The 22,883-nt window shown below is 36.9% G+C and overlaps 1 protein-coding gene across 1 annotated transcript in view; it reads right to left on the minus strand.

Annotated features, from left to right (window-relative positions):
* The window catches only part of LOC143921447 (uncharacterized), a 151,604-nt gene that overhangs the window by 46,098 nt on the left and 82,623 nt on the right, over positions 1–22,883 (minus strand). Inside the window, exon 4 of the mRNA XM_077444763.1 lies at positions 18,989–19,118. Coding sequence (XP_077300889.1) covers positions 18,989–19,118 — 130 coding nt within the window. The remainder of the gene's footprint in view (positions 1–18,988; positions 19,119–22,883) is intronic.

The raw sequence follows: 22,883 nt of genomic DNA on the forward strand, positions 1-22,883 counted from the left end.
CACACACACAGATAGAATCGCATAATTATATATTATATATTTATATAATGTACATATACGTATACATGTTTTATTCCGTTTGTTAAATGTTTTGATTCGCAACACAGTGAAATGTCCTATATTTTTTACTTGAATGGTTGTGGTGGCGTTGGCTTATAATGAACTGATTATTATTAAATTTTGTTGAGAACTGTTTCAATAATGGATAAAATTGTTAAATTTGAGCGGTAAGCCGGTTTTCTTTTATAATATTATCCGTATCTAATCTTTGCTATATAATGATGTATTCTGAGAAAGGTATGGCCCTAGTGGTTTACCTTTGTATGCACAAAGGGGGTGGAGATTAATTTAAGGAAAGAACAATTCTCATTACATTTTTAATGAAACCATCCCGATAGCAGAAATTTAAGCAGTATGCTGGTTTCATAACATTTTCCGGGTCTGATCTTAACAACGCGAAGTACATATATGAATTCATTTAAGTAAATAAAATAAATGTTGATTAAATATTTTAATGATAAAACGGAATGGTTGTTGTTTTAGTAGGTTTCGAAGCGTAAGCAGACGACCCCTTTTAAAACTCCCTTCAATTTAACCAAGAACCACTAATTGACTTGTTGGAACGCTGGTTATGCAGCTACGCTACTTGAACGGAACAACGTTCAATGAAAGCTAATAGACGATTTTGAATTTCGGATATGAGCTCATTTTCACAGATGAGCAAGCAGCATAGCTCCGTAGATGCACGGCAATATTTAATTAAAATATCCTATAAAGTAATATAAATCCGTGGTTCATTTTTATTACAGATAAACCCACTATACATTACAAATATTATACATATTTATACAATATCATAGAGAAATCTATGAACAAATTCGAACAGTAAATTTTTGCGAGATGTACAAACATTTTATATGTAGTATGTAGGTGGGTAGCATATTTATAGTTATCAACAAATTTGAGATGCTAGAAACGAGGATAGGTTGCCAATTTGGTGAAACCGTTTCAACAATGAAAGCACACAAATTGGTGAACTCTGATAGAAAACAATCGGCCTGGAGTCACATACATATATCCAGGGCTTTTTTTTTGAAAAAAAAAGGTGCCGGAACTCACTCTTGTCAATTTTATTTTATTGGAAAAGATTATATTAAAATTATAGTATATAGAATACTCGATAGAAATATAAAAAAGGCTGAGACGAATAGGTGCCGGAACGCCGTTCCATCGCGTTAAATGGGAAAAAAATCCCTGCATATATCCAAAATCTGGCCAGCAACAACGGGCAAGGGAATGAAACCATGACCCCTCAGTTGAAAGTATTATACGTTGATAACTGAGTTTGTAAATTTTGTAGTTTTGTAGATTGTTCCTATTTTCATATTCTATCAAAGCATATTGATAATGTTTTTAAATAACTTTACATTTTTTAGCGATATAATGTATATGTATGTATGTATATAAGTTTTAGCTAATTTTTCTAAATCTTTAAATACTTTCACAAGTCGTTCGTTGAAATCAAAGTCAAAGGTTGAATTGACGGTGCCCGGCGTTGCTCGGTTACTTTAAAAAAAAAAAACTACGGTCAAAGTTAGAGCACTATAACATAAATAGTATAGAAAATTCGTTGGTTATGTATTGAAAACGTATATTTGAATGTTTTAAAATTGTAATCCTTCGAAGACGAATTATAAAACGAAAATGAGCTCAAATCTTCGAAAACATTCATATTTAAATACACAGTCGTTAAAAGCCCTACACATAAAAGCACATAAATTTTATGGCCCAAAAATCGTAAAATCGATTATGTTCTACTTCTTGTGACTGTGACTGTATAAGCATACTTGCCCAGCATTGCTCGGGCGTTTTTGTATGGAAATTCGGAGCCATTCAAAATCCGTCTAGGTTCTACATAAAGTAGAGTACTAAATAGAAAACTATTGCTTTACATAGAGAACAAACAAACAAAATAAATATTAAGAAAATTTTCACATATAATTTCAAATGGGAGCCCTTTGATTTGGGGCTCCGAGCCTTTCCGAAATATACAAAGAATAAAGTTAAACTACCTACCTACCTACCTAAAAACTACCCACCTACCTAAAATACAGATAGATTTTCAGAGATTTAGCGCCATCTATTTGCCTAGAGGAACAGTATATATAGAAGTTTTTTCTTTTGTTATTATATTGATATGTATGCCGAATCGAAACGACTGTTATATGTAGTACCGCGAGCGTTATCTCAGACAGATACACAGAATAGCGATATTATATACACACATATTGACATCAAATTTCTCGATCTCGAGTCAAAAACTGGCTAATTTATAGACAAAAATTCGATTATATTTATACAGATAGAATAGATATAGGAGAAGAACATAAAATTCTCATTTTTAAATTCATCTAACTTGATTAATTGGGTATTGTGGACCATTGTAGTATAAATGCGCGATATATTCACAGTGAATAATGACATTTGAAATGCTACATTAAAACGTACAAATCTATGTGTGAGACAATGCAATGGAGGTTGAGGTGAAACACGAGGGGATGGAGGGAGGGGGGGTCATCAATCAATATACAAAGCGCCATTAGAGCTCTTGCGAATGAGCGGTAATCGACCGGCGTAATAGCGGGCCGCAAGACCGACACTGATATATAAACAGACAGGGCCGCAACCTCCCCGAGGCCAGGGGTGACCCCGACACAGGGCGGGGGGGCGGCGTAGGTGACGACCGAAGACAAAGGCACACAAAGAGACCAGACAAGACCCAGAGAGCGGGACAGACCAGACGTGCACCGGTCCGAGACACACGTGCTACGAGCGGGGGGTGGGTGGGTGGGTGGGTGGGTGGGAGATATCGACAAATGGATCTGCGAATCCATTAGGAGTCGTCAGACAGGGTGGGGTGGGGTGGGGTTTAGAATCCGTTAAGGAGGATGGGTGTAGACGCGGGTCGACATTAGGGACAGCGATCTGTAGAGCTTTATGATTTGAATATCGTGTGTTTGGCTCAGCCCTGACTGTGCACTCGAGGCTGCATCGGAAACCGAATCGTGTAAACATCGAAGTCGCGTGCTGAGGCTGGCCGCATATTGAACGATCAGCTGGGAGCGCGAGCCGTTAAATCTTTTATTGCGGCAATAACGCGTAAAATGTGAGGGTCGTTTTGTACGCCTTGTTATCTTGAAGATTGATTTCGTTTATGATGGGTCATTTTTTTTCGCATATTGATTCGAATTGGATTTTTTTTAATGGATTTATGGACCTATGTGTGTATAATATATATGCAGTAGGTATAAGCGATTGACGTCGTCTGTAGTTATTTATATATTATACATAATTGGTTTTAGGATTATTTAATTATATTATATTATATAACTCACCCCATTGCGGCTAGACTGGGCATTACAAGCTTTTTATTTGTATTTCATTCCCAGTATTTATTTTATTTTTGATCATAACCAGAGAATTTTATTATTTTATTTTATCGAACGAAATGTCCAGTTTAAGTGGCTTTTAAGACTTAATATAAAGATCATATTAATATTTATAGCACAATTTATGAAATACATACAATATAATGTTAAAATAAATAAAAAATAATATAAAATGACAAATATTAGAAAATGCTATTATAATAATATAATATATAAAAATCGCATAAACTTTCAGTAAGATGATAAAAATAACGCAAAGTCTGCAAATTCGGTAAATTACTAAAAAAAAATCACAAACTTCATCAATTATTACTACGTACAAAGACAAAGTAATAAATTAGCGTTATTTTACTTTATCTACGTAAGAACTATCAATTATTAAAGTTTTGTGATCGTGAGAAAGTTTGACCTTGACATTTTGAGTGTTTGTGTTTATTGTAATGTAAAATTTTTAGACTGGAGCGAAAGATTTAAGATATCGGCAGATTATTCTTCTTCTTCTTATACCAAATCCGTTTCGGTCGACTACAATAGACAGACATTATTTATGGCCTGTGCGAATTCTGCCCTATAATGGGCAAGCCGAAACAAATCTTCAAAGATTAAATTATCATTATTTTTATTTAAATTTGCCAACTTTATCCATACAAAATAAATGTAAAATAACATTTATTTTAACAATCATTATATAACCTAGGAGTGAAGTAAAAATATATATGAGACAAAAGAGAGCATATAATGCAAATTTTATAAAAAATAGAGTGAAAAAAGAAAAAGTTATAAGCGTTTAAACATTTAAAATCTTACATAGCTAGAGGGTGGCGAAAGGGGAAAAACGATCGGAAGAATGTGGATAAATACGGCAACTTTTTAATAGACGTCACCGAGAACGATAATGGAGTATTTTCAAACGTGTCTATTACGATTATTTTTCACCATTGTAATGGCGGATTTGATTTCCACATATGTATATTGATGACCAAACCGAGCAAAATGGCAAAGTTTGAAAACGATCGGAAGAGTGTGGAAAAGAACCCAAATGTCGTCAGACGAAAAAATCAAAGCGAAGTAAGAAGAGGCTAGTAATAAAAATCGATTGAAATATCCTTAATTAAGAAAAACCACGCAAAATGGCAAAATTTCAAAACGATTTGAAAACTGAAAATTTTCCGGGAAAGAAAGCTTGTAAAAAATAAAAAAAAAGAATTTTTTAAAATCAATTTTTTTTTTAAATAATTGATAATATTGTAGATGAATTAAAACCTTTTTCTGGCGTGTAAATAATAGCTTTAAAACAGTCGAAACGTACGATAAAATAATAATAAAAACTTTAAACCCCAAACTTTTGATTACGGCGATAAATAAAACCAGCCAAATACACCGTTCAAGTTTGATTAAAAAATAATTAACTTAAAAATCCGTGTGAATTCGCAAAAAAAAACCCCCACCCCTCACCCAGCATCGATGGACACCTCATTAAATCAAAATAACAAGGCAAAAGCGGACGAGAGAGAGAGAGAGAGGGGCAACATTCAAGAATAACGAGCTTAAAACGTCACGGTAACATTGTTTACCGTGGGCGGGCAGGGGAGGGTTATGAGAGGGGGGGGGTTGAAAAGCGCCCACGCCACCCCACAAACCCACCCCCCAGTCGACACACACCACCGGCACACAAGTGAGATCAATAATCTCACCCCGGGGAGAGGGGAGGGGCGCCGGCTCGCGCCACCACCCCCCTCCCTCCCAACCCCCAACGTCCTCCAAGATTCGCTTTTTCGCAAACGTATCTCCATCTAAATATCGCCTCGGCCTCGTCCTAACCCCGTAAACCAATTGAACAATGGTGCGAGCTTGGCCGGCTGCAATAGCCCGTACGCTAGGGACCGCAAGGACCAGAATCGCTCAAACATCCCCTATTGATATACATTATCTTTTCGCCTTATGAGAGCGGTGCGGCGCTTAATAGGTAACCCTATCTCTGTTGCTCGCGGGCCGGGAACACTAGCGCCGCACTTTGCGAATCACTCGGCCTAGAAAAAGGTGACTTACAGACCGCGGCGACAAGGACTGTTTCCCCTTGTCGCGACCGACCCCCTTCGAGGGGTGTGAGGATGGGGTCGGCTCGAGTTTAATAAATTTTATACTCAATTTTGCAGAGCCGAAGCGATATTTCGCAAAGGCAATTTGGGGTTAAGTCTCGGCAGAAAGGAGAGCCTATCTCGCCTATTTCGGCACGTTTTGGGTTAATTAATAACGCGGCCGGATGATTAATTCGCCGCCGGTTTTGCAAATTCGACAATTAGTGCCGAAGAACAATGGGACACATTCGACGGGAGAGTGGCGTAAAGCAGGACTTGGTTTAATCGGTTTATTACATAAGCGCAGGTCGAAAAATAGGAGGATGGCAGGCGGTAAACTGGGTCGGGAGGGAAACTCTAGGCCGCCCCTGCTGGGGGGTGGGGAAAAACGACGACACACCTAAATAAATACAATCGTGGGAAATGGGGCGATTTGGGGGATTCCGGAAAAGGGCGAGGGAAAAGTGACTTGCGCTCCTTACGTGCCAGCACACAAAATAATACAATACGCGGGTATAAAAATGGTCCTACTACAGTCGATCCGATGTGGCAAAGAGACTTACGAGAACCGAGTATGTTGTCGCATTCGTGCAATGTGTTGTAGCATTGTAAGGACGTAAAATAATTTCTTTATTTTTATTACATTATTAGTGTTGTACCTGATGACATATATCGCATGGGTGCAATATATATCATCTAGCTCGCAATTTTACCGATTTAAAATTCAGCACACTTCCAATTAACCCTTTTAAACGAAAAAAAAAATGTGGCCAGAAAACTATCCCAATTAAACATGTTTCAATAGAAAATACTCAATATAAAATAGTATTAACAGTGGGAAAAAATTCCAAGTGAAAATACATACTTTTGACTTTTGATTTGAACTGGACGATTACTTTGATGAGATTACTCTGATGGACGAGAGATTTGAAAGCTGAAAAGTACTACAAATGAAAGATAAAATACCCGACTATAGATTCCAATATTCATTTTGAACAGGAAATTGACAGGTTTTGAGACATCGACCGAACAACACCAAGATATAGAAAAATCGCGCGATTTAAAAAACATATTCCCGAATCTCAAGCCAACCAACATTTTTTATTACCAGATTCGTATTCACTGAGCATAGATCTATAAGAAAAGTCATATCTCGTCTCTGAACCAAAAAAAAAAAATCGTCATTTGCCGAACCGTTTTACTTTATTTATGTATGTATGTATGTACGTAGTAACTAGAGGTAGGATAGTCACAGTGCTATCCATTGTTCCATTGTTGTAAATCCTTTGTAAAAAAGGTTCGGCAAACCTTTAACAATGCATTTACAACCTTTGAACAATACGCGGCACCTTCTGGGTCCGGTGACTAGTAGTAACAATAGATGAAGTTTTGTGATCATGCGAAAATTCGAACTCGAGATTTTGACTGATTCGAACTCGGACTCGATTACTGATCACGTTTTCATGATCTAGAAAAAATGTGTGTGTCTGTGTATTTTAGGGATTTTTTAAATGTGCTATCCAGCACTGACAAGGTAACATCCGACACAGCAGTGTGCGGAAAAGAATATTTTTGTAGAAGAAACTTGTTGAAAATAGTCTAAAAAAACTACTTGCGGATTTTTCACCACAGGAGGCCAAAAACGTGCCTGTGCCGTTCGATTCGCCTTTAATTTTACTCACGTTAAGTTTAAAATGAAAGGTAAAAGCAGTACTTCCATACACACACACATGTGAATCCAATCGATCATTGAACGTTACTTCTACGTTGGGTTGAACAAGTAGATGGCACGCGCACCTGTTGACTTGACCTATCTCAAATGTCAGACATTCAAATGCCAACAGCTATATATGTGAGCTGCATGTACGGTCAAAAATTAATACAAAAATGAATTGAAATTACGCTGCAAGATCTACATCACTTAAGACATTAATCATAGGCAGTCTGGTCTTCGGGCTGTTTTCGGTCACGAACGGCTCGATGGCAAAGCCGCTTACGCAGTCATTACTTGTGAATACAGCACATTTCAATTATGCACACGACTACGGGGGGAGAATAAACATGAAGTTATGTGGTCGCACAATCCACAGCACATGTTCGTACATATATATCTATAATATATTTGAGAGTCACGACTAAGTTGGAGGGGGTGGGAGGGGGAGGCGTGATCAGCAACGCGCCCGTCTTTAACCATCTCTCGCCATTGTGGTCCGTTTTGCGGTTATTTACTGCTGACTGCGAGGGGTATGTATTTCAATAAAATAATAACAACAATGAGAGTTAGTGGCGAATTGCCGACTCACGATCACGGAAACGTTCGGGTACCTCGTTTTAGCCGACCCGAGAGCGTTAACGAGACCCCTTTGGGTAGGTGGCTACTATGACCGCGTACAATAGATTCGAATCGGTAAAGTTATTGTTTTATATAAGGTAACTTTCTGAGATGTGCATGGCTAAATTTGGTATATAAAATATGTACATTGATAAAGTAAATAACACTTTGAGTGAACTAAAAATATATGAGAGATAATGAGCCTATAAATAAATTTTATAAAATATAGAGTGAAAAAAGAAAAAGTTGTAGGCGTTTAAACAATTAAAATTTGACATAGTGAGATGGCGGCGAAAAGGGATATAAAGCAAGAAGAGGCTAAAGCGATCGATGTGAACGATCAATGTCAACGAACATTTTGGACGATTAACGTCACCGATGCAGTATTTTTAAACTTGTGTAATACGATTTTTTTTCACCATCGTAATGACGGATGTCACTTCCACTTATATTGATAACCAAACCGAGCAAAATGGCAAAGTATGAAAACGATCGGATAAGAGCCAAAAATTTTCTTGACTAGTGATCGTAAGTGAAAGTAAGAAGAGGTTAGTAAAAATTCGAATGTGACCAATCCGTGACTTTATCTATGTATTTGAGGAATAAAAAAAGTATAAAAAATAAAATTCGATAATGCAACAACCTATTATAAAAAATAGTCGAAAAAAACAACTTGCGGATTTTTCACCACAGGAGGCCAAAAACGTGCCTGTGCCTTTCGATTCGCCTTTAATTTTACTCACGGTTAAAAATCAAAGGTAAAGATAGTACTTCCATACACACACATAATAGATCAAAATTTAATTCAAAAGCTCATGAGTAAAAAAAATATGTGAAATACGAGCTGTTTATTGAGTAGTGCCAGGTTTTGATAGTAATTAAGATTACAATGAGCCAAGCGATGGTACAGATTGCACAGACACGCCGAAGTTTCTGTAGTTTCAGCACATAATTGAGACCGTTTCCTATTTTTATTTTATTTCACGTATATAAAATTAAATAAAGATATTATTCTTAGTGGAAAAAAACCGAAACGAATATACGTGTTTATAAATTACGAAGTATATAATATATAAAGTAAGGAATGATATAGCTTTCCGCTCATCCGAGCACAAAACGTGTACGGCTTGACGTGACAGTAGCTATAAATAAAAATCGGGATCAAGTCCTCCACGTCGCCGTGAAAGTGAAGAAAAAACATACATAAAAGAGAAGAAAATCGACGTGGCGAAAGTTTTTCCGCACAAAAAGAAAAACCAGGGAAAATTAAAGTGGGAAATTTCCGCAAGTTACATACATACATGCCCATACGTACGAAAGCAGTGGGCGAGAGACGGCGTTCAATGAACCAAAGCGTGGCAATAATAATACAGCTGGTTCGCCTCGGATAACCCTTAAACCGCAAGGGGACGTCAAAACTGTCAAATTATCGAGCGTGATCGCGCCATGCAATTGCCGAGCAACTTTCCTTTTGCGGAGATGACGCAAGAGCAACGACCATTGTCCGAGACGCGAGTGCACACAGCCTTCAAATAAACCAATGAAAAGATTGAACGAAATGGATCAACCCTTGGCCTGTTTTGCACGAGGCACGCAACGCGTTAAGGGCCAAGTCGAAACTGCACTGCGGATATGCGAGTATATGCATATCAGGTCCTTAGAGCGCAAAGTTGATAATTCTACTATTTATTTATTTTATTTTTATTTTTACATAGATATATACCAGGAAGGCTCGACAGGAAGACCCCAATGCTCCTTCCTGGACAATTAATTACAAATAATGCAGCATTTTATTATTATATAAATCACTGTATTTCCAGAAGCTGAAGAACACGAAATAGCAATTAATTAATTAATTAATTACATAATTAATTAATTGAGACACATCTATGGATTTAGATTTTGTACATAAGTTTAACAAATTATACACACAATAAATACAGAAGATTTGCGACAACAGGAAATATGATTTTTTGCCAATTTTGAGGAACCGTTTCAACAATGATCACATAAAATTGGCAAACTCTGATCGATTTGGGGTCACAAATATCTCCAAATCTCACCAGCAGTATGGCGGATCAAACCCACTGATCACTTGGTTATAAACATACACGCTACCATTAAGCCATACTGCTGGCTAATGGTATTTGACGTGTTCTTTTCATATTTTATCATAGCGAATTGAAACACTTTGTAATGCTAAAACTAAAGCGATATGTTGAAATGGCATCCATGTTTCTCGCGCACACAAAACCGCCCTAGCAACGAGAGCTCGGCGACAAAACCGCGCCAGAATATATGAAAAAATTAAACTATCAATTTCGACTTCAATTTGATTAATATAACTGAGTGGAAATTAGAGTGGAACGCTGGGTAGGCGCTTGTCAAAAATGTGATTTGTTTCTTACTTGTGTTATGTTGCAGATTTTAATTTTTGAATTGCATAGAGTAAAACACACACTCGATTTTTTTTGGGCAATATAATTAATTTAAACTTTAATTTGAATACTTTTCGAGAACCGCTTATTTTAACGTCAACGGGCGAAGCACTAGTAAAAAATAAAAACAAAAGGAACTGACAATTGAACGACAGTTTAATTGGAGTGAATTATATATGAAAAATTACCATTTTAATATTCTGTTCCCCTTTTGAGTCATTGTAATCTTTAAAAAGTGCCCTGAATAATTATAAAAATGTGTAGAGCTATCAGGTATCACCTTTGCGCTCTAAGGACGCGATTAGTATGTGAATGCGAGGAGAAAGGGTTATTTATTATTAATTGTAAACACTGATGAAATGTAGGTATGCGTACGATCGATAGTATGGAAGCGTGATAAGCAGGCAATATTGACAGGTGTTATTAATTCAATGTGATACGGATTGGAAACAATAAATCGTGGACGAATTATTGAGAACACGGTGTAATAAATTTCTAATTATAATATCCGATAATCGATAAACCGTTAGCATAGTGTCGGTGATTTGATGCTCAACGTTCCGTAAGACATTACTAGTAAATGTACATTTGTATATATGAAATGTCAATTCGTGACATTAATTATTTCATTGAAACTGTAAAAAGTTCATAGTTCATATAAAATATGTGCCAACTTCATGAACAAACAGGCTTGCACTGTATATGAATTAAGGTTTTGTTATTTCATAAAATAAGCAATTTCACAAATTGGATTTAACAATTGGCTACTTGTCTGTATGTCTATTAGTTAGGGGTTTATTAACACTTTACCGACCGCGAACGCCACGTTGGCATCCTACTGTTGCTTCGTTTACACAGCCGCAGACGTATAGTAATTTTCCCAATGCAAATAATCATACGAATCCATTTGTGATTCGAAATTTTACATAATAGATGGCAGTAAAATTATATAAAAAATTAATTCACGATGATATATACACGATTTTTTATTTTCGACTTTACGACTAACTTTGTATTTAAACATTACGACTAACAGATGTTCAAAACACTGGCCAGAACACGCATATTGTGGGGATAGAGTGAGGAGCAGCGAGGGGGGGGGGGTGGAGTGAGGAGGACCGCAAAGACTGTGCATGCTGAAACCGTTATCGAATTGATAAAGAACTTGGATGTGGTTTATATGTATATCAATTCCATTCCAAAACCACTCGTTAAAATATCAAAGGGCACAACACTAGTCGTTCTTTATTTCAGATTTTTTCAATTAATATATTTTTCATCGTATAAACATAAATTTGACGACTCTTAAGTGGGTCTTTTGAATGACTGAAGTAATAAAATTGAACGATTATATTCAGAGCGTCATGTTTATTTAATTTAATCGGAAAAACATCATACAATATTGATTGTATATGTTACAGTGAAATTGTTATTAGCAGTGAGTACGGATGTAACAACATAATTACAAATTCACTTCTCAATGTCAATGAATTTGTAATTCGAACGCTAATGCATCAAGCGATAGTGCACGTCGTACTACCAACCCTAACCTAACCTTAAATAAATAAAACCAACCCTAACTTAAAAAAATGAGTGTTAACTGCTAAGATTTTATGATGTGTTTGCTTCCGCGTCCAGTTCCACACATGCGACATCAAAAAAGCCAAATCACAACAGATGCTACTCTCTAGCGAGATCACGAGGAAATGCTACTATCTACAGAGTAAGAATGGACAGGGGGTAAAAGTCGGGTTTCTAAACGAGGTGGACCCGCTAGGCTAATGGGGATGGAGAGAAGCGGGGTTGTGACAGGGGGTGACGCGATTCTTGTTGGCGACGCACTCACAATAATCTTAAAATAATGGCATTTCACTGTCATCCTACAGTAAAAAAATATTATTTCACAAATAGGGGTCAGTGAATAGGTGATTTCCGTGATGAATATATAAATTATGTGGATATGATTTCACTGAAACGTCAGTGTAATTATAATTTAACTGTAATATACATATGTATAGAATATATCTACTTGTAATAAATTTTCCTGAAGCGGCGGTTTTTAGAATATATCTACTTGTAATAAATTTTCCTGAAGCGGTTTGGTTTTTGGCGGAGGAAAACGCACCAATAATCACGAACAATAGACAATAATAACGTATTTATCGAGATTACTGGAGTCGTAAATTGGAGTCCTTGAGTCAGTTCAAAACAACAAAAAAATTCTTCCGTGTTCGGAAAAACCAAATGAAAAAAATAATACAAAATAAGTTTGAAAAAACAGATGGCCAAGGTCGACAACAAATCGCATGGGAGAAACACGCACGCTCGTGTTCATTCGTTCTGTTTCGCTTTACATTGTTCAAAAACACGGTATCCGATACTGATATTACCTTTGGACCGTATAAAATTCGCTTTTCCTATTCACACAACACAATAGCATCGACGTGCAGACTTAAAACATATTAATTCGAATGGATTTTTTGCGCGAAGAGATACGTACGCTGATAGCGAACGAGAGAGGAAAACTCGCCGGGAAAACTTTGGGGGAGGGGGGTGGTTCTAAAAATGGCAAAGGTAAAACGGCGACATGTGCGATGGAGAATTTTCCCGGTAATAAAGTTGGTCGGGTCTGCATATGTCGGTGTAGATCCGGCAGGGAAAACTTCTATTGAATTTCTCCATTACGGCATACAGAATGTGAGGAGATTCGTTTACATCTCTCCAAGCGGACGGGGAGTGGAAAAAGGAAATATTCAATATGTTGGTGTGTGTGAAGTTATTCCAAAAGGAAAGTGCACTTTTACAGTTGCCGACATCGGATGAAAGTCCGTAACTGCATATTTCCTGTGATGCGAGTGCTTTCACCTTTCGCCGGAACGGTTAAGTGGCAGATATCGTAGATCAATTCCGATCCAGAACATTTTTTATAATGATGAGAACTTATTATAATGATATGATTCAAAGATTCTTATGTTTCCTCGGAAATGCTGTAAACGTAAAAGGTAATAACAATTTTGATTCTTTTAATGTAAAAAATATCCAATTTCGGTTAGCTGAATTCGATTAGTTTTTCATAATTTGATATTGGTATGAAGATTGTGGTTTAATTTAATAATGACGGGAAACGTTTGAAAGGCCGACAAAAATAATAGCAAAAAATTCGATTAGGAGTTGAAATGCCAACTGTATTATAAATATTTTGTACTAGTGTTTTTACCCGGCTTCGCTCGGTATTTGTAATATAAACCGCTTAAACATGGCCAATCTAATAGTAAACATTTTATTAAATTTACGTCACAGATTCCACGAACCAAAAATTACATACATACTAAGTCTCTTTCGAAATTATATATTAGATCACAAAATATGAAAATTTTTACCACATAAATTACCTTGAAAGAAAAACCCCAATTATTCCATCATCTACAAACTTATATTCGATAAAATTCGATACAAATTCAAAAATGGACATACTATATGTGCCCCAAGCTAAAGATATGTACATATATTTTATTATTTTTATTTTTACATATATACCAGGAAGGCTTCCTGGCCAATTACAAATTACAAATGCAGCATTTTTATTACAAGTCGTTGAATTACGAGACACTGAAAAACTCGCAAATTAACGAGACATCTATGAATTGTACATAAATTTAATTGTACATCAATCATATTTCAAATAGTAGTGACATAGTAGGTAGGAAGGATTTTTAGCCAATTTTTTTTCCGGAAACCATTTCAACAATGAAATCAGAGAAAATTGGCAAACTCTGATAGGAAACGATCAACCTGAAGTCACAAATCCAGGTCTGACCAACAGCATACTCATTTTCATTCGAGGCCCGGGCCAGGGATCGAACCCGGCGCATCTCGAATCTAAGCAAAAGCTTAACGACCGAGCTATGATGCTGGGTAATATAATGAAAGGGTCTAGTTAAAAGCACTCGTTACAAAAGCACCCCGACGTAATCGCCCCAACGTAACAGCAAGGTGTTACAATAACCCCTGCAAAAAGCGCTCGGCGACAAAGACGCGCCAGAATATGTAAATGAAAAAATTAAAATATAAAGTTTCCCCATTATACATATATCGTTAATGATTAAACGCCTCTAGCTTCATGTAGGAGACATCAGCTACCCCCCCCCCCCCCCCCGCGTATGTCAGTAAGGTATCAAAGCGACCTGAAGAGTAGAAGTGTCTTTTTTTTGACGGGCAGAAATGTCACTAAATAACAGAGTGAAGCTAATAAAAAGCAAGCGTATCATTTTTCATGAAAACTGCAGATATGTAATATAAAATAAATAAAAAATATATAATTAAATTATCGAAGATTACGTTAAACATCATTGATACACACTATAACGAAACAGAATCAGTTACGGAATAAATAAGAGGGGTTAGCAAAAACGCCGTTTTGCATCGAATTTTAAAACGATGTGATGGGGGAGTGAAAGCCCCGTGAAATATTACAGTGTATACGTAAGGATAGCGAAGATTGGATTTATTCAAAACACCCTCGGAGGTCGGGGGGGTTGAAGGAAGAGGAAAATCATTTACTTGCGGGAATATCCAATATTGACAGATCTCATCGCGAAGCTGGGTTGTAAAGCCGCTTTGATACACATCCGCGACCAATAACGTAATACCGAGTGTTTACTCGAACGGTGCATGTATGTACGCCACTATGCACGCTCATCGTCGCAAGTAATACGAATAAAATCGATCACCGTGCACCGAAATAGAAGTGATCTAGTTCGATAATTGTGTGTCGGTAGTCGGCTTCCGTGGATTAAAAATAAGTGAATATACGTTGCTTCTTTTGAATGTGACGCATTTATGTAGGTGTGTACTTCAAGTCGAGCGTTTTTCTCATTACATATAAAATACTTCGTATGTTTAACCATACTGATACTAGGTAACTAGGATTTTTCTTAATGTCCAATAATACTTCAAATTTCATTATAAAACTGTCAACGAATAGTACGATTTTTCTAGCAATTAGGTCGGTCATATATGTACCTTTGTAGCAAGAAGCTATTTATCTGCCAACTGTTAAGGCGCAGACAAATAATTCTACGATTCTACAAATAATTCTACGAGTCTACGTAGGCACGATATGCCTACGTAGACTCTAGCTGCGAATGGGCGTATCTTGTGTTATTTTTAAGTCATCCTACATTTCTTCAAATATGGGAATCACCGTTATCGATCACTGTTAAACCTATCTCAAAACAAGGAAAATATATCACTGAAAAAAAGGGCTGACGAGGGAAGTGGGGGAGCTGGGTTAAAGTCTTCTTTGTGGCTGCGTTTTAACGATAGTTTATAGGGAGTAATGGGTTAAAGTTCCAGGGCCCTCACTACTTGAAGGGCCCGTGTCGGAAATCATACGTGTTATATCATACTTTCTTATTAAATTATTAAAAAAAAATAGCAACCAACATATAGGTATTTTTTTAACAGTTCTGAATCAGAACTGTGAACTGACATTGCACTGAGGCGATAAAATGACTCCGAGTCGACGACTAATACATCTTTCACACGATACACATTTTGAGTTAAAAATAAAATTGTATTATGTTAAAAAAATTCTAAATTTGTAAAATATTTTATTAAAATTTCATTAAAAAATTTCACGAATATTATTCGAATAATTGCTCAAATATTCGTATTCGAATAGTTAAAAATAGGCCGAATATATTCGAATATTCGGATTGAAAACTATTTATGATACATTTTTCACATATTGAAAATATATCTAAAAAATCTTTTTGTTTTTTAGTTTGTCATAGGGGCCGAAATTATTTTTCCCATGGCCCGGGCATTTCTCTTGGCGGCCCTGCCGAAAATACTTCATTGATTTTTTACATGTGAAAAACTATTTAAATAAAAACACGTTACTTGTATAACTCTATGTTTCTGCGCCCTTAGTGCCCAAAATATGGATATTGCCTTTCAAAGAATTATTAAATAATGTGCCGAACGTTTCAAAATTTTTGTCAATCTGATCCCAAAATTGCATTTAACAAAAGATTTCCAGATAAGCATAGTATAAATAAACATTCATTACTAGTCACCGGAGCCTGAGGGGGCCGTGTATTGTTCAAAGGTTGTAAATGCATTGTTAAAGGTTTGCCGAACAATGGATAGCACTGTGACTATCCTACCTCTATTCATTACCTTTAGTACAGATCGGCAATTTAGCATATGTTGATTTTTTGTTTTGATGCTACGTTACTATTTTTCAATAGGCTACAATGAGTGTATGCTCGCGAGCATGTTACAAATGAATAGCTGACCTGATTATTGATCACTTCCGGTTGCCCGAGTTGGATGACCAAGACTGACCAACTATATTTGGGCAACAAAGTCACTCGCAATTCACCCGGTATGGCCGGGCTCTTAGAGAGCAGAGCTTGGAACAATGCCCTTGAACCTTTAACTTTGAGCACACCCAGTCAAAATGATTTCAATGCTCTTGATGAAATGTGAGAGAAAAAAATAACCAATTTGAATCGCTCTCAATGAAGCTTACATACTACGTGTACTTTAAATCGAATTGAATTGGTTTTAATTCGATAATCGGCGAATTTCGATTAAAACCCCAAAGAGTATAATGAGCGCACGAAAGTATTATAAAAAAGCCCCGAGAGTTTAATTGGGTATCGAACGGTCGAGGTATAAAAGAGGAAGAGGGGTGGGGGTGCGTTCGACGGGGCGAGAAAATCTTGAATGGGGAAAACTCTCGACAGTGGGCCCCGCACCAGTTTTCCCCGGATTTAGAAAACAGATCGTGAAGTAATTTCCGCCTGGGGCTTTGTGCTGTAAATGAGGCATGTTCACGGGCCGAGGGTTCAAGTAAATAGGTCAACCAAACAAAAATGGGGAAAATCGTGTTGGGTGGGGTTGACGAAGCCCACCCGTCCTCCCTTCAACGTATACGAGGTTTCAGATATTGTGGAGGGAACGAGAAGGTGGACGAATCTGTTATATTGTGCCCTGAAAGGCATTACCAAAGATCGTTGAAGGAAAACGCAACAAAATTGAAAGGAAATCAAATAGACGCGAACTTGTACGTAGTTGATGTTTCTTTTTCCGTCACCTTATAGCTTGAGAATTTCTATTATATAATAGTGTTGTGTCCGTTGATTTCAACGGGTGGTTTCGGACAGGAATTGATACACGAATTAAAATAAGTTATATGTTATATATAAATATAATGCAAGGTAATGTATGGGCGCGCGCGCGCACGTATTAATAGAAAAAGTTGAGTGCGCGCTCACTGATTTAACCCGTTCGAAATTATGAATGAACGTGTGAACGGGTTATGATCCCGCGCAGCGCATGTGACACTGACGTCACCCGTTGCTCAATATTAGGAGCTGAATGTCAGACGCTCCACCCCCACTTCCCCTACGTCTCTTCGACACCACTAATTAGGTAACGGCTTGCCCAAAAGCGACTTATGTGTTGGGACTGTTAAAAGATAATCTTAACTAAAATGCTAAGTAAAAAATTCGACACAAAATAAAAAATGTATCAAAAGTTTTAAAAAGTTGCAACAGTTGTGCGAGTTGCTATATTTAAACCAAATTGTTAGATGTACGTAGTTTTATGTAACAGACCTAACCCCCACGAGAATTTTTACGACCCACCCAACTTTATGAATCTGTTTTGCGCAATATAAAAGCAAACTCATACAATTTAATAACAGCTAACAACATAATAGTTACATACTATTACCACATTTATTATATAGGTACAATGTTATTAAGGATGTCTAAGGATGTATGTAACTTTTTTGTGGAACAAACCTGATAGAAGTGTTAACTTTTGAGATCAAAGTATGAAAACGATCGGATAAGAGGTAACATTTTTCCTTAATAGTAATCGTAAGTGAAAGTAAGAAGATGTATGTAAAATATAGATTATATTCAATATGTTTTGACATATATACATATATTCCTCAACAGGCGAATCGTTCTAAGGATCGCTGGTACGGTGAAACCCCTCCCCCCCCAGTAAAAATTAGCAAATTTGTGTCAATAAACTAGCAGTAAAATAAACGAAAATCACAAAAAATAGTGGGTATTTTCAAGAATGTGTATTATATATATACACTGATGAACCATGTGGTAGGACAATAGTACATACAATTGTCTGCGCTGAGCCTGGTGCGTCAACCATCTATTTCAAGTGTGCGTTTTTCTTTGCACTCCAATTTTCTCTATATAAAATTTCAAAACAAACAAAAAAAGAGAGAGAGAGAGTACACTCAAGTGTTCAACACGCGAAACAGTTATATTTCCATATAAAAAAGGCTAATATGGATCAGCGCTCCAAAGTCGCGAGTTTTTACGATTGATTCCGAAGGACACCGATCCCTCGATCTCTCGTTCTTTAGGTTGTTAGTTATCGCCTTGAATTGTTAAAAGACTATTCCTCACCCCCTGTTTTTACATATTCGAAACTTTTCCCCTCGATAAAGTTCCTCACCCATAACCTCTCTCGGTGGTTATGAGCGAGTAACACACAAATGCGCATCGAAGCGTTAGGGGTCAAGCGCAAGTTGTCAAACTTTCCAAAATCAGCGACAGGCGTTGCCGTTGCCACTCACTATAGCATTTCGTTTCACATCCGGTCTAAACTTACTCCCCTCGCTAAACAAATGTAATTTAGCAAACATACCTTTGAGCTGTTTTTCAGCGTGCTGTGAGATCTGTGCATTGGAATTGTTGGAAATGGATAGCAACTTTTTCTTGTAGCAGCAAGATTTGCTCGGCTCGCTGCGGCTGGGATCGCAAGGCTTTCCTGTCACCTGAAAATAACAAAATCCAAAATTAGATAAGCTTAAAGTATTAAAAAAAAGGCACATCTAAATGGTAGGGTTCGATTCCTACATATCTCGAGGCAATTAAATAGGCTAAAGGAGGCTTATGCGATCAATCACCCGAAGGGCCACGTGTACCAGCACCAGTAACAAATCACGAGACGCTGGCGGCTACCACTCTCCAAACTCCCAGATAAAAACCCAGCCTCGAGAATTCTTCCACTCTACGAAAAGATTTGATAATTCGATAATGGACCCACAGAAATTCATGTGAACACTCCTTATATAAGGACCACACATGTCAACCGTGTGACCCACAAAGTGTACAGGAACTTACATACATACATATGTATATGTAGACATGTATAAATACAAGTGCACGTTTTGTTTTTATTTCGACTCTTAACGTTTACTTTGTCGTGCGATCAAAGTCGTTTCATTTTATAAGACACGCTTGAGCAATTTTCATGATCAAGATAATGGTTCCTAATATGGTCGTTGCCCATGTCTGCACGAACGGGTATGACTCAAAGTAAAAATTACGATCGAGACGGGCCGAATTGACCAGAAATGTGCAATTCCGAGAGAATTTGTTCGATTGACGTTGTGTCGGACGCAAAAATTAACCGTTGCAGTGAAAACGGTTTAAAAAATTACGTATAAAAAATGTGCGTATGTATTTTTCGAAGCGAAAACACTTGAGAATTTATTAACAAATATTTACATTGTTGTACCAATGCTGTCACATTACGTAGTGGCATTATGATAACATCAATAAAAACATGACGTTGATGTATGAACATGTTTTTTCAAATATGGTTTGAAATCTAGCTAATATTACTCAATCATAAATAAGGAAATTCATTTAAAAAAAACTAACAAAAGCTGTCAAAGTTAATGTCTAGATTGAATTAATATAGATCATATTTATTTAATCATTACGACTTTGCCATAGTGACATTACAGAGTAGTTCCAAGCCCTCACTATGGCTAAACAAAAAAATATACTCGCAATAAGATGAGAATAAAATAATGAAAAAACGAAACTATATTAAATATAAAACAAATACAACAATAGAACACGTTACGATCTCAAATTAAACAATCCCTCAACCGGATTAGTATATTTTAGATTAAACAAATCCAAATTAATAGAAATCTTGTTGAGCTTAATGCCCCTGTCAACAGGCGACGAAACCATCAACATTCAGTTTTATACGAGGTTCTCATTAGACATTTTTGCGTGGGAGCCAAAATGCAACCTTATTATGGTTCAATCCAGGGCTCCGAGCCCTTCTAAAACCCATCTAGGATCTATGTTGAGATGTTATAAGTGTCATCAGTATGTTATTTGCCAGTAAACAAGACCATAAAATGCAGATCCTACAACGTTTGAACGTAACAGAATTATCCATTCTTCTTCGGAAATTTCCTTTTAAAGGTTGACGACCACTCTGATGTACAGATTCTGATCTTGTGATGTTCAAGACCAGCTCTTTCAACTCCATGTTGGTCCGTTTGCGAACATTCCATAACCAACAGCTTTAATCGACATTTTTGTCAAAACAGTGACGCTATGTGGTAGGACGCAACATGATGACAATATAAAAATATACTAGGTCACGTGGATACTAATATAAACTAAAAACCATCTAGATATCAGCAAAAACTGGAGAAATTTACATCAATAATGTTTGTAGCGTAACTTTATAAAGTTTAAGTCGATTATATCGCTTCGCGTCGCGTCGCATCATTATAGTAACTCAAATTTTCAGTCACATTGTTTATCTCCCAAATAATTAAAAACACATGTACGTGGTAGAAATAATTTGGTGGTTGTTCCCGCTTCCCGCACAGTTCTTTATCGGATGGCTCCTATTCTAAGAGCTATCCGTCATCTTAATGAAAACGCTACCGTTTTTCATCTCAGTGAGCGGTTGACAGACTTATTGTGTGGAAGGGTTATGGCTCGTATGAGTTTGTGCTATATTTATCTAACATTCATCCACTTGGACCTTCACCCCTTGTATTTTAAGTACGAACTTCAAAATAATAATTTCAAAAGCTTCACACAAATACGTAATAATAATACTAATACGTAATAAGTCACGTGCCGTGACTTTTAAAACAGAGGACTAGGTAAAATATATAAATAAATACATTTTTAATTTTTGAATTACAATAGTCTGTTTAGAAGTATATGATGAGATAATTTTTAATTTTTGTGCAAACAGAAATATCCTACAATAAAAAGTAGCCTACCTTTCTTAACAACGTCTTGTTTGTCTTCAAGTAATCAACTTAATCTTCTGAATGATTTGTCGAACAAACGATCGAGAATGCAACATTCCAAGGAACCGTTTTGTAAGCCGAGTCCCTTGCTATATTTCTACTCAAAAAGTTCCGAGTAAATATGCGTTATTTTAACAAAATAAAAAGTTCAGAATGTTGTCCGATAGACACAAATCAGAATATTCTTAGTGAAAATTCCACAAATGCTTGAAGAGACGAGTAAATTAAAAATGTTTACGCCTTATATAACAATTCGTCAGTACCGCGAAGGATACAGAATTGAGACGGCGTATCCGTACAAGCAAACGACGCGGCGGACCATACCATAACAATTCACTACCACTACCTCTGGTAGGGCCGATTCCGGTTTCCGAACTTCGCTAATCCGAGTGAACAATATCAATATGGACAACGATTTGAATTTATTGTTGATAGTTTTCAAGTTTTTATGGGACTATCCTAGTTCCTTTAGTCCAATGATGGCACACCTCTGGTAGATATGCACATTCATATGTAAATATGCATTTCAGACTGAGACTAAGCGCATTTGATAGACTTGTGTCTTGTGTCATACGATAGATTGTATTGTATGTCTATGCATATTTGACGCTAAGTACGCATTGGTATACAGTACAATATTCGGTATCAAAGATCGTAATAGTACACAAAGCAAAGCATTGATTGATATCGATCCGTGTGCCTCACGAGTTAGGTGTTGAAAGCGAGTCAAATGGTCACAACTGGCACAAAGCATACCCACTCGACGCAATCAAAACTCGCATTGTTTAGCTCCTATGCGAAGATATCGTCAATCTGTGCAGGTAACCCGGAGCCGGGAGGAGTTTCCCGTTCTCGTGTATTAATTATGTATTGATGGGACCCTTTCAACAAAGAGCCGGCCCCGCGGGGTCCCCATTGGTGGGTCACGACAAGACCGGGATGGAATTCACTTTGACGAGGGCCCCCGTTGACCCCAGCTATCCAACGGATCGGCTTCAGCATCACGACTTGAACGAAACGTATCACTCGAATTCGATGCAACATTGTCTTCGGCGGTAGACTGCAACGTACATGTGAAGTTGAACGGTGCAACGAACGAAACGAAAAAAATCAAATTTTCATTTTTAAAATATATTCAACGTGAAAAAATTCGGAAACATCTTGCACTGCGTTTTGATGGAAGTTGAGAATTCCGTACGAAATGCGCAAAATATTCCAAGTTCCGCTTTTGATGGTTTTCAGCTATGCGGAAGAATTTAACAATCTCGTAAGTATTTCCAAAATATTCTAAAGAATTTTATGTGTCTATTTTAAGGCGAAGAAAAATTTCAATTCATTCATCGTTCTTTTCTAATTGGTTCAAACTATTTTTTAATTATAGTACAAGTTGCCGACTTTGAGATAGAATGCAGCAGATAGAGAAGAAGAAGCTACATTTGTAAGTGTTTCTACAGCCAGCTA

The sequence above is a fragment of the Arctopsyche grandis genome, chromosome 13 (genome assembly GCF_051622035.1).
Source record: "Arctopsyche grandis isolate Sample6627 chromosome 13, ASM5162203v2, whole genome shotgun sequence".
Lineage (NCBI taxonomy): Eukaryota > Metazoa > Arthropoda > Insecta > Trichoptera > Hydropsychidae > Arctopsyche > Arctopsyche grandis.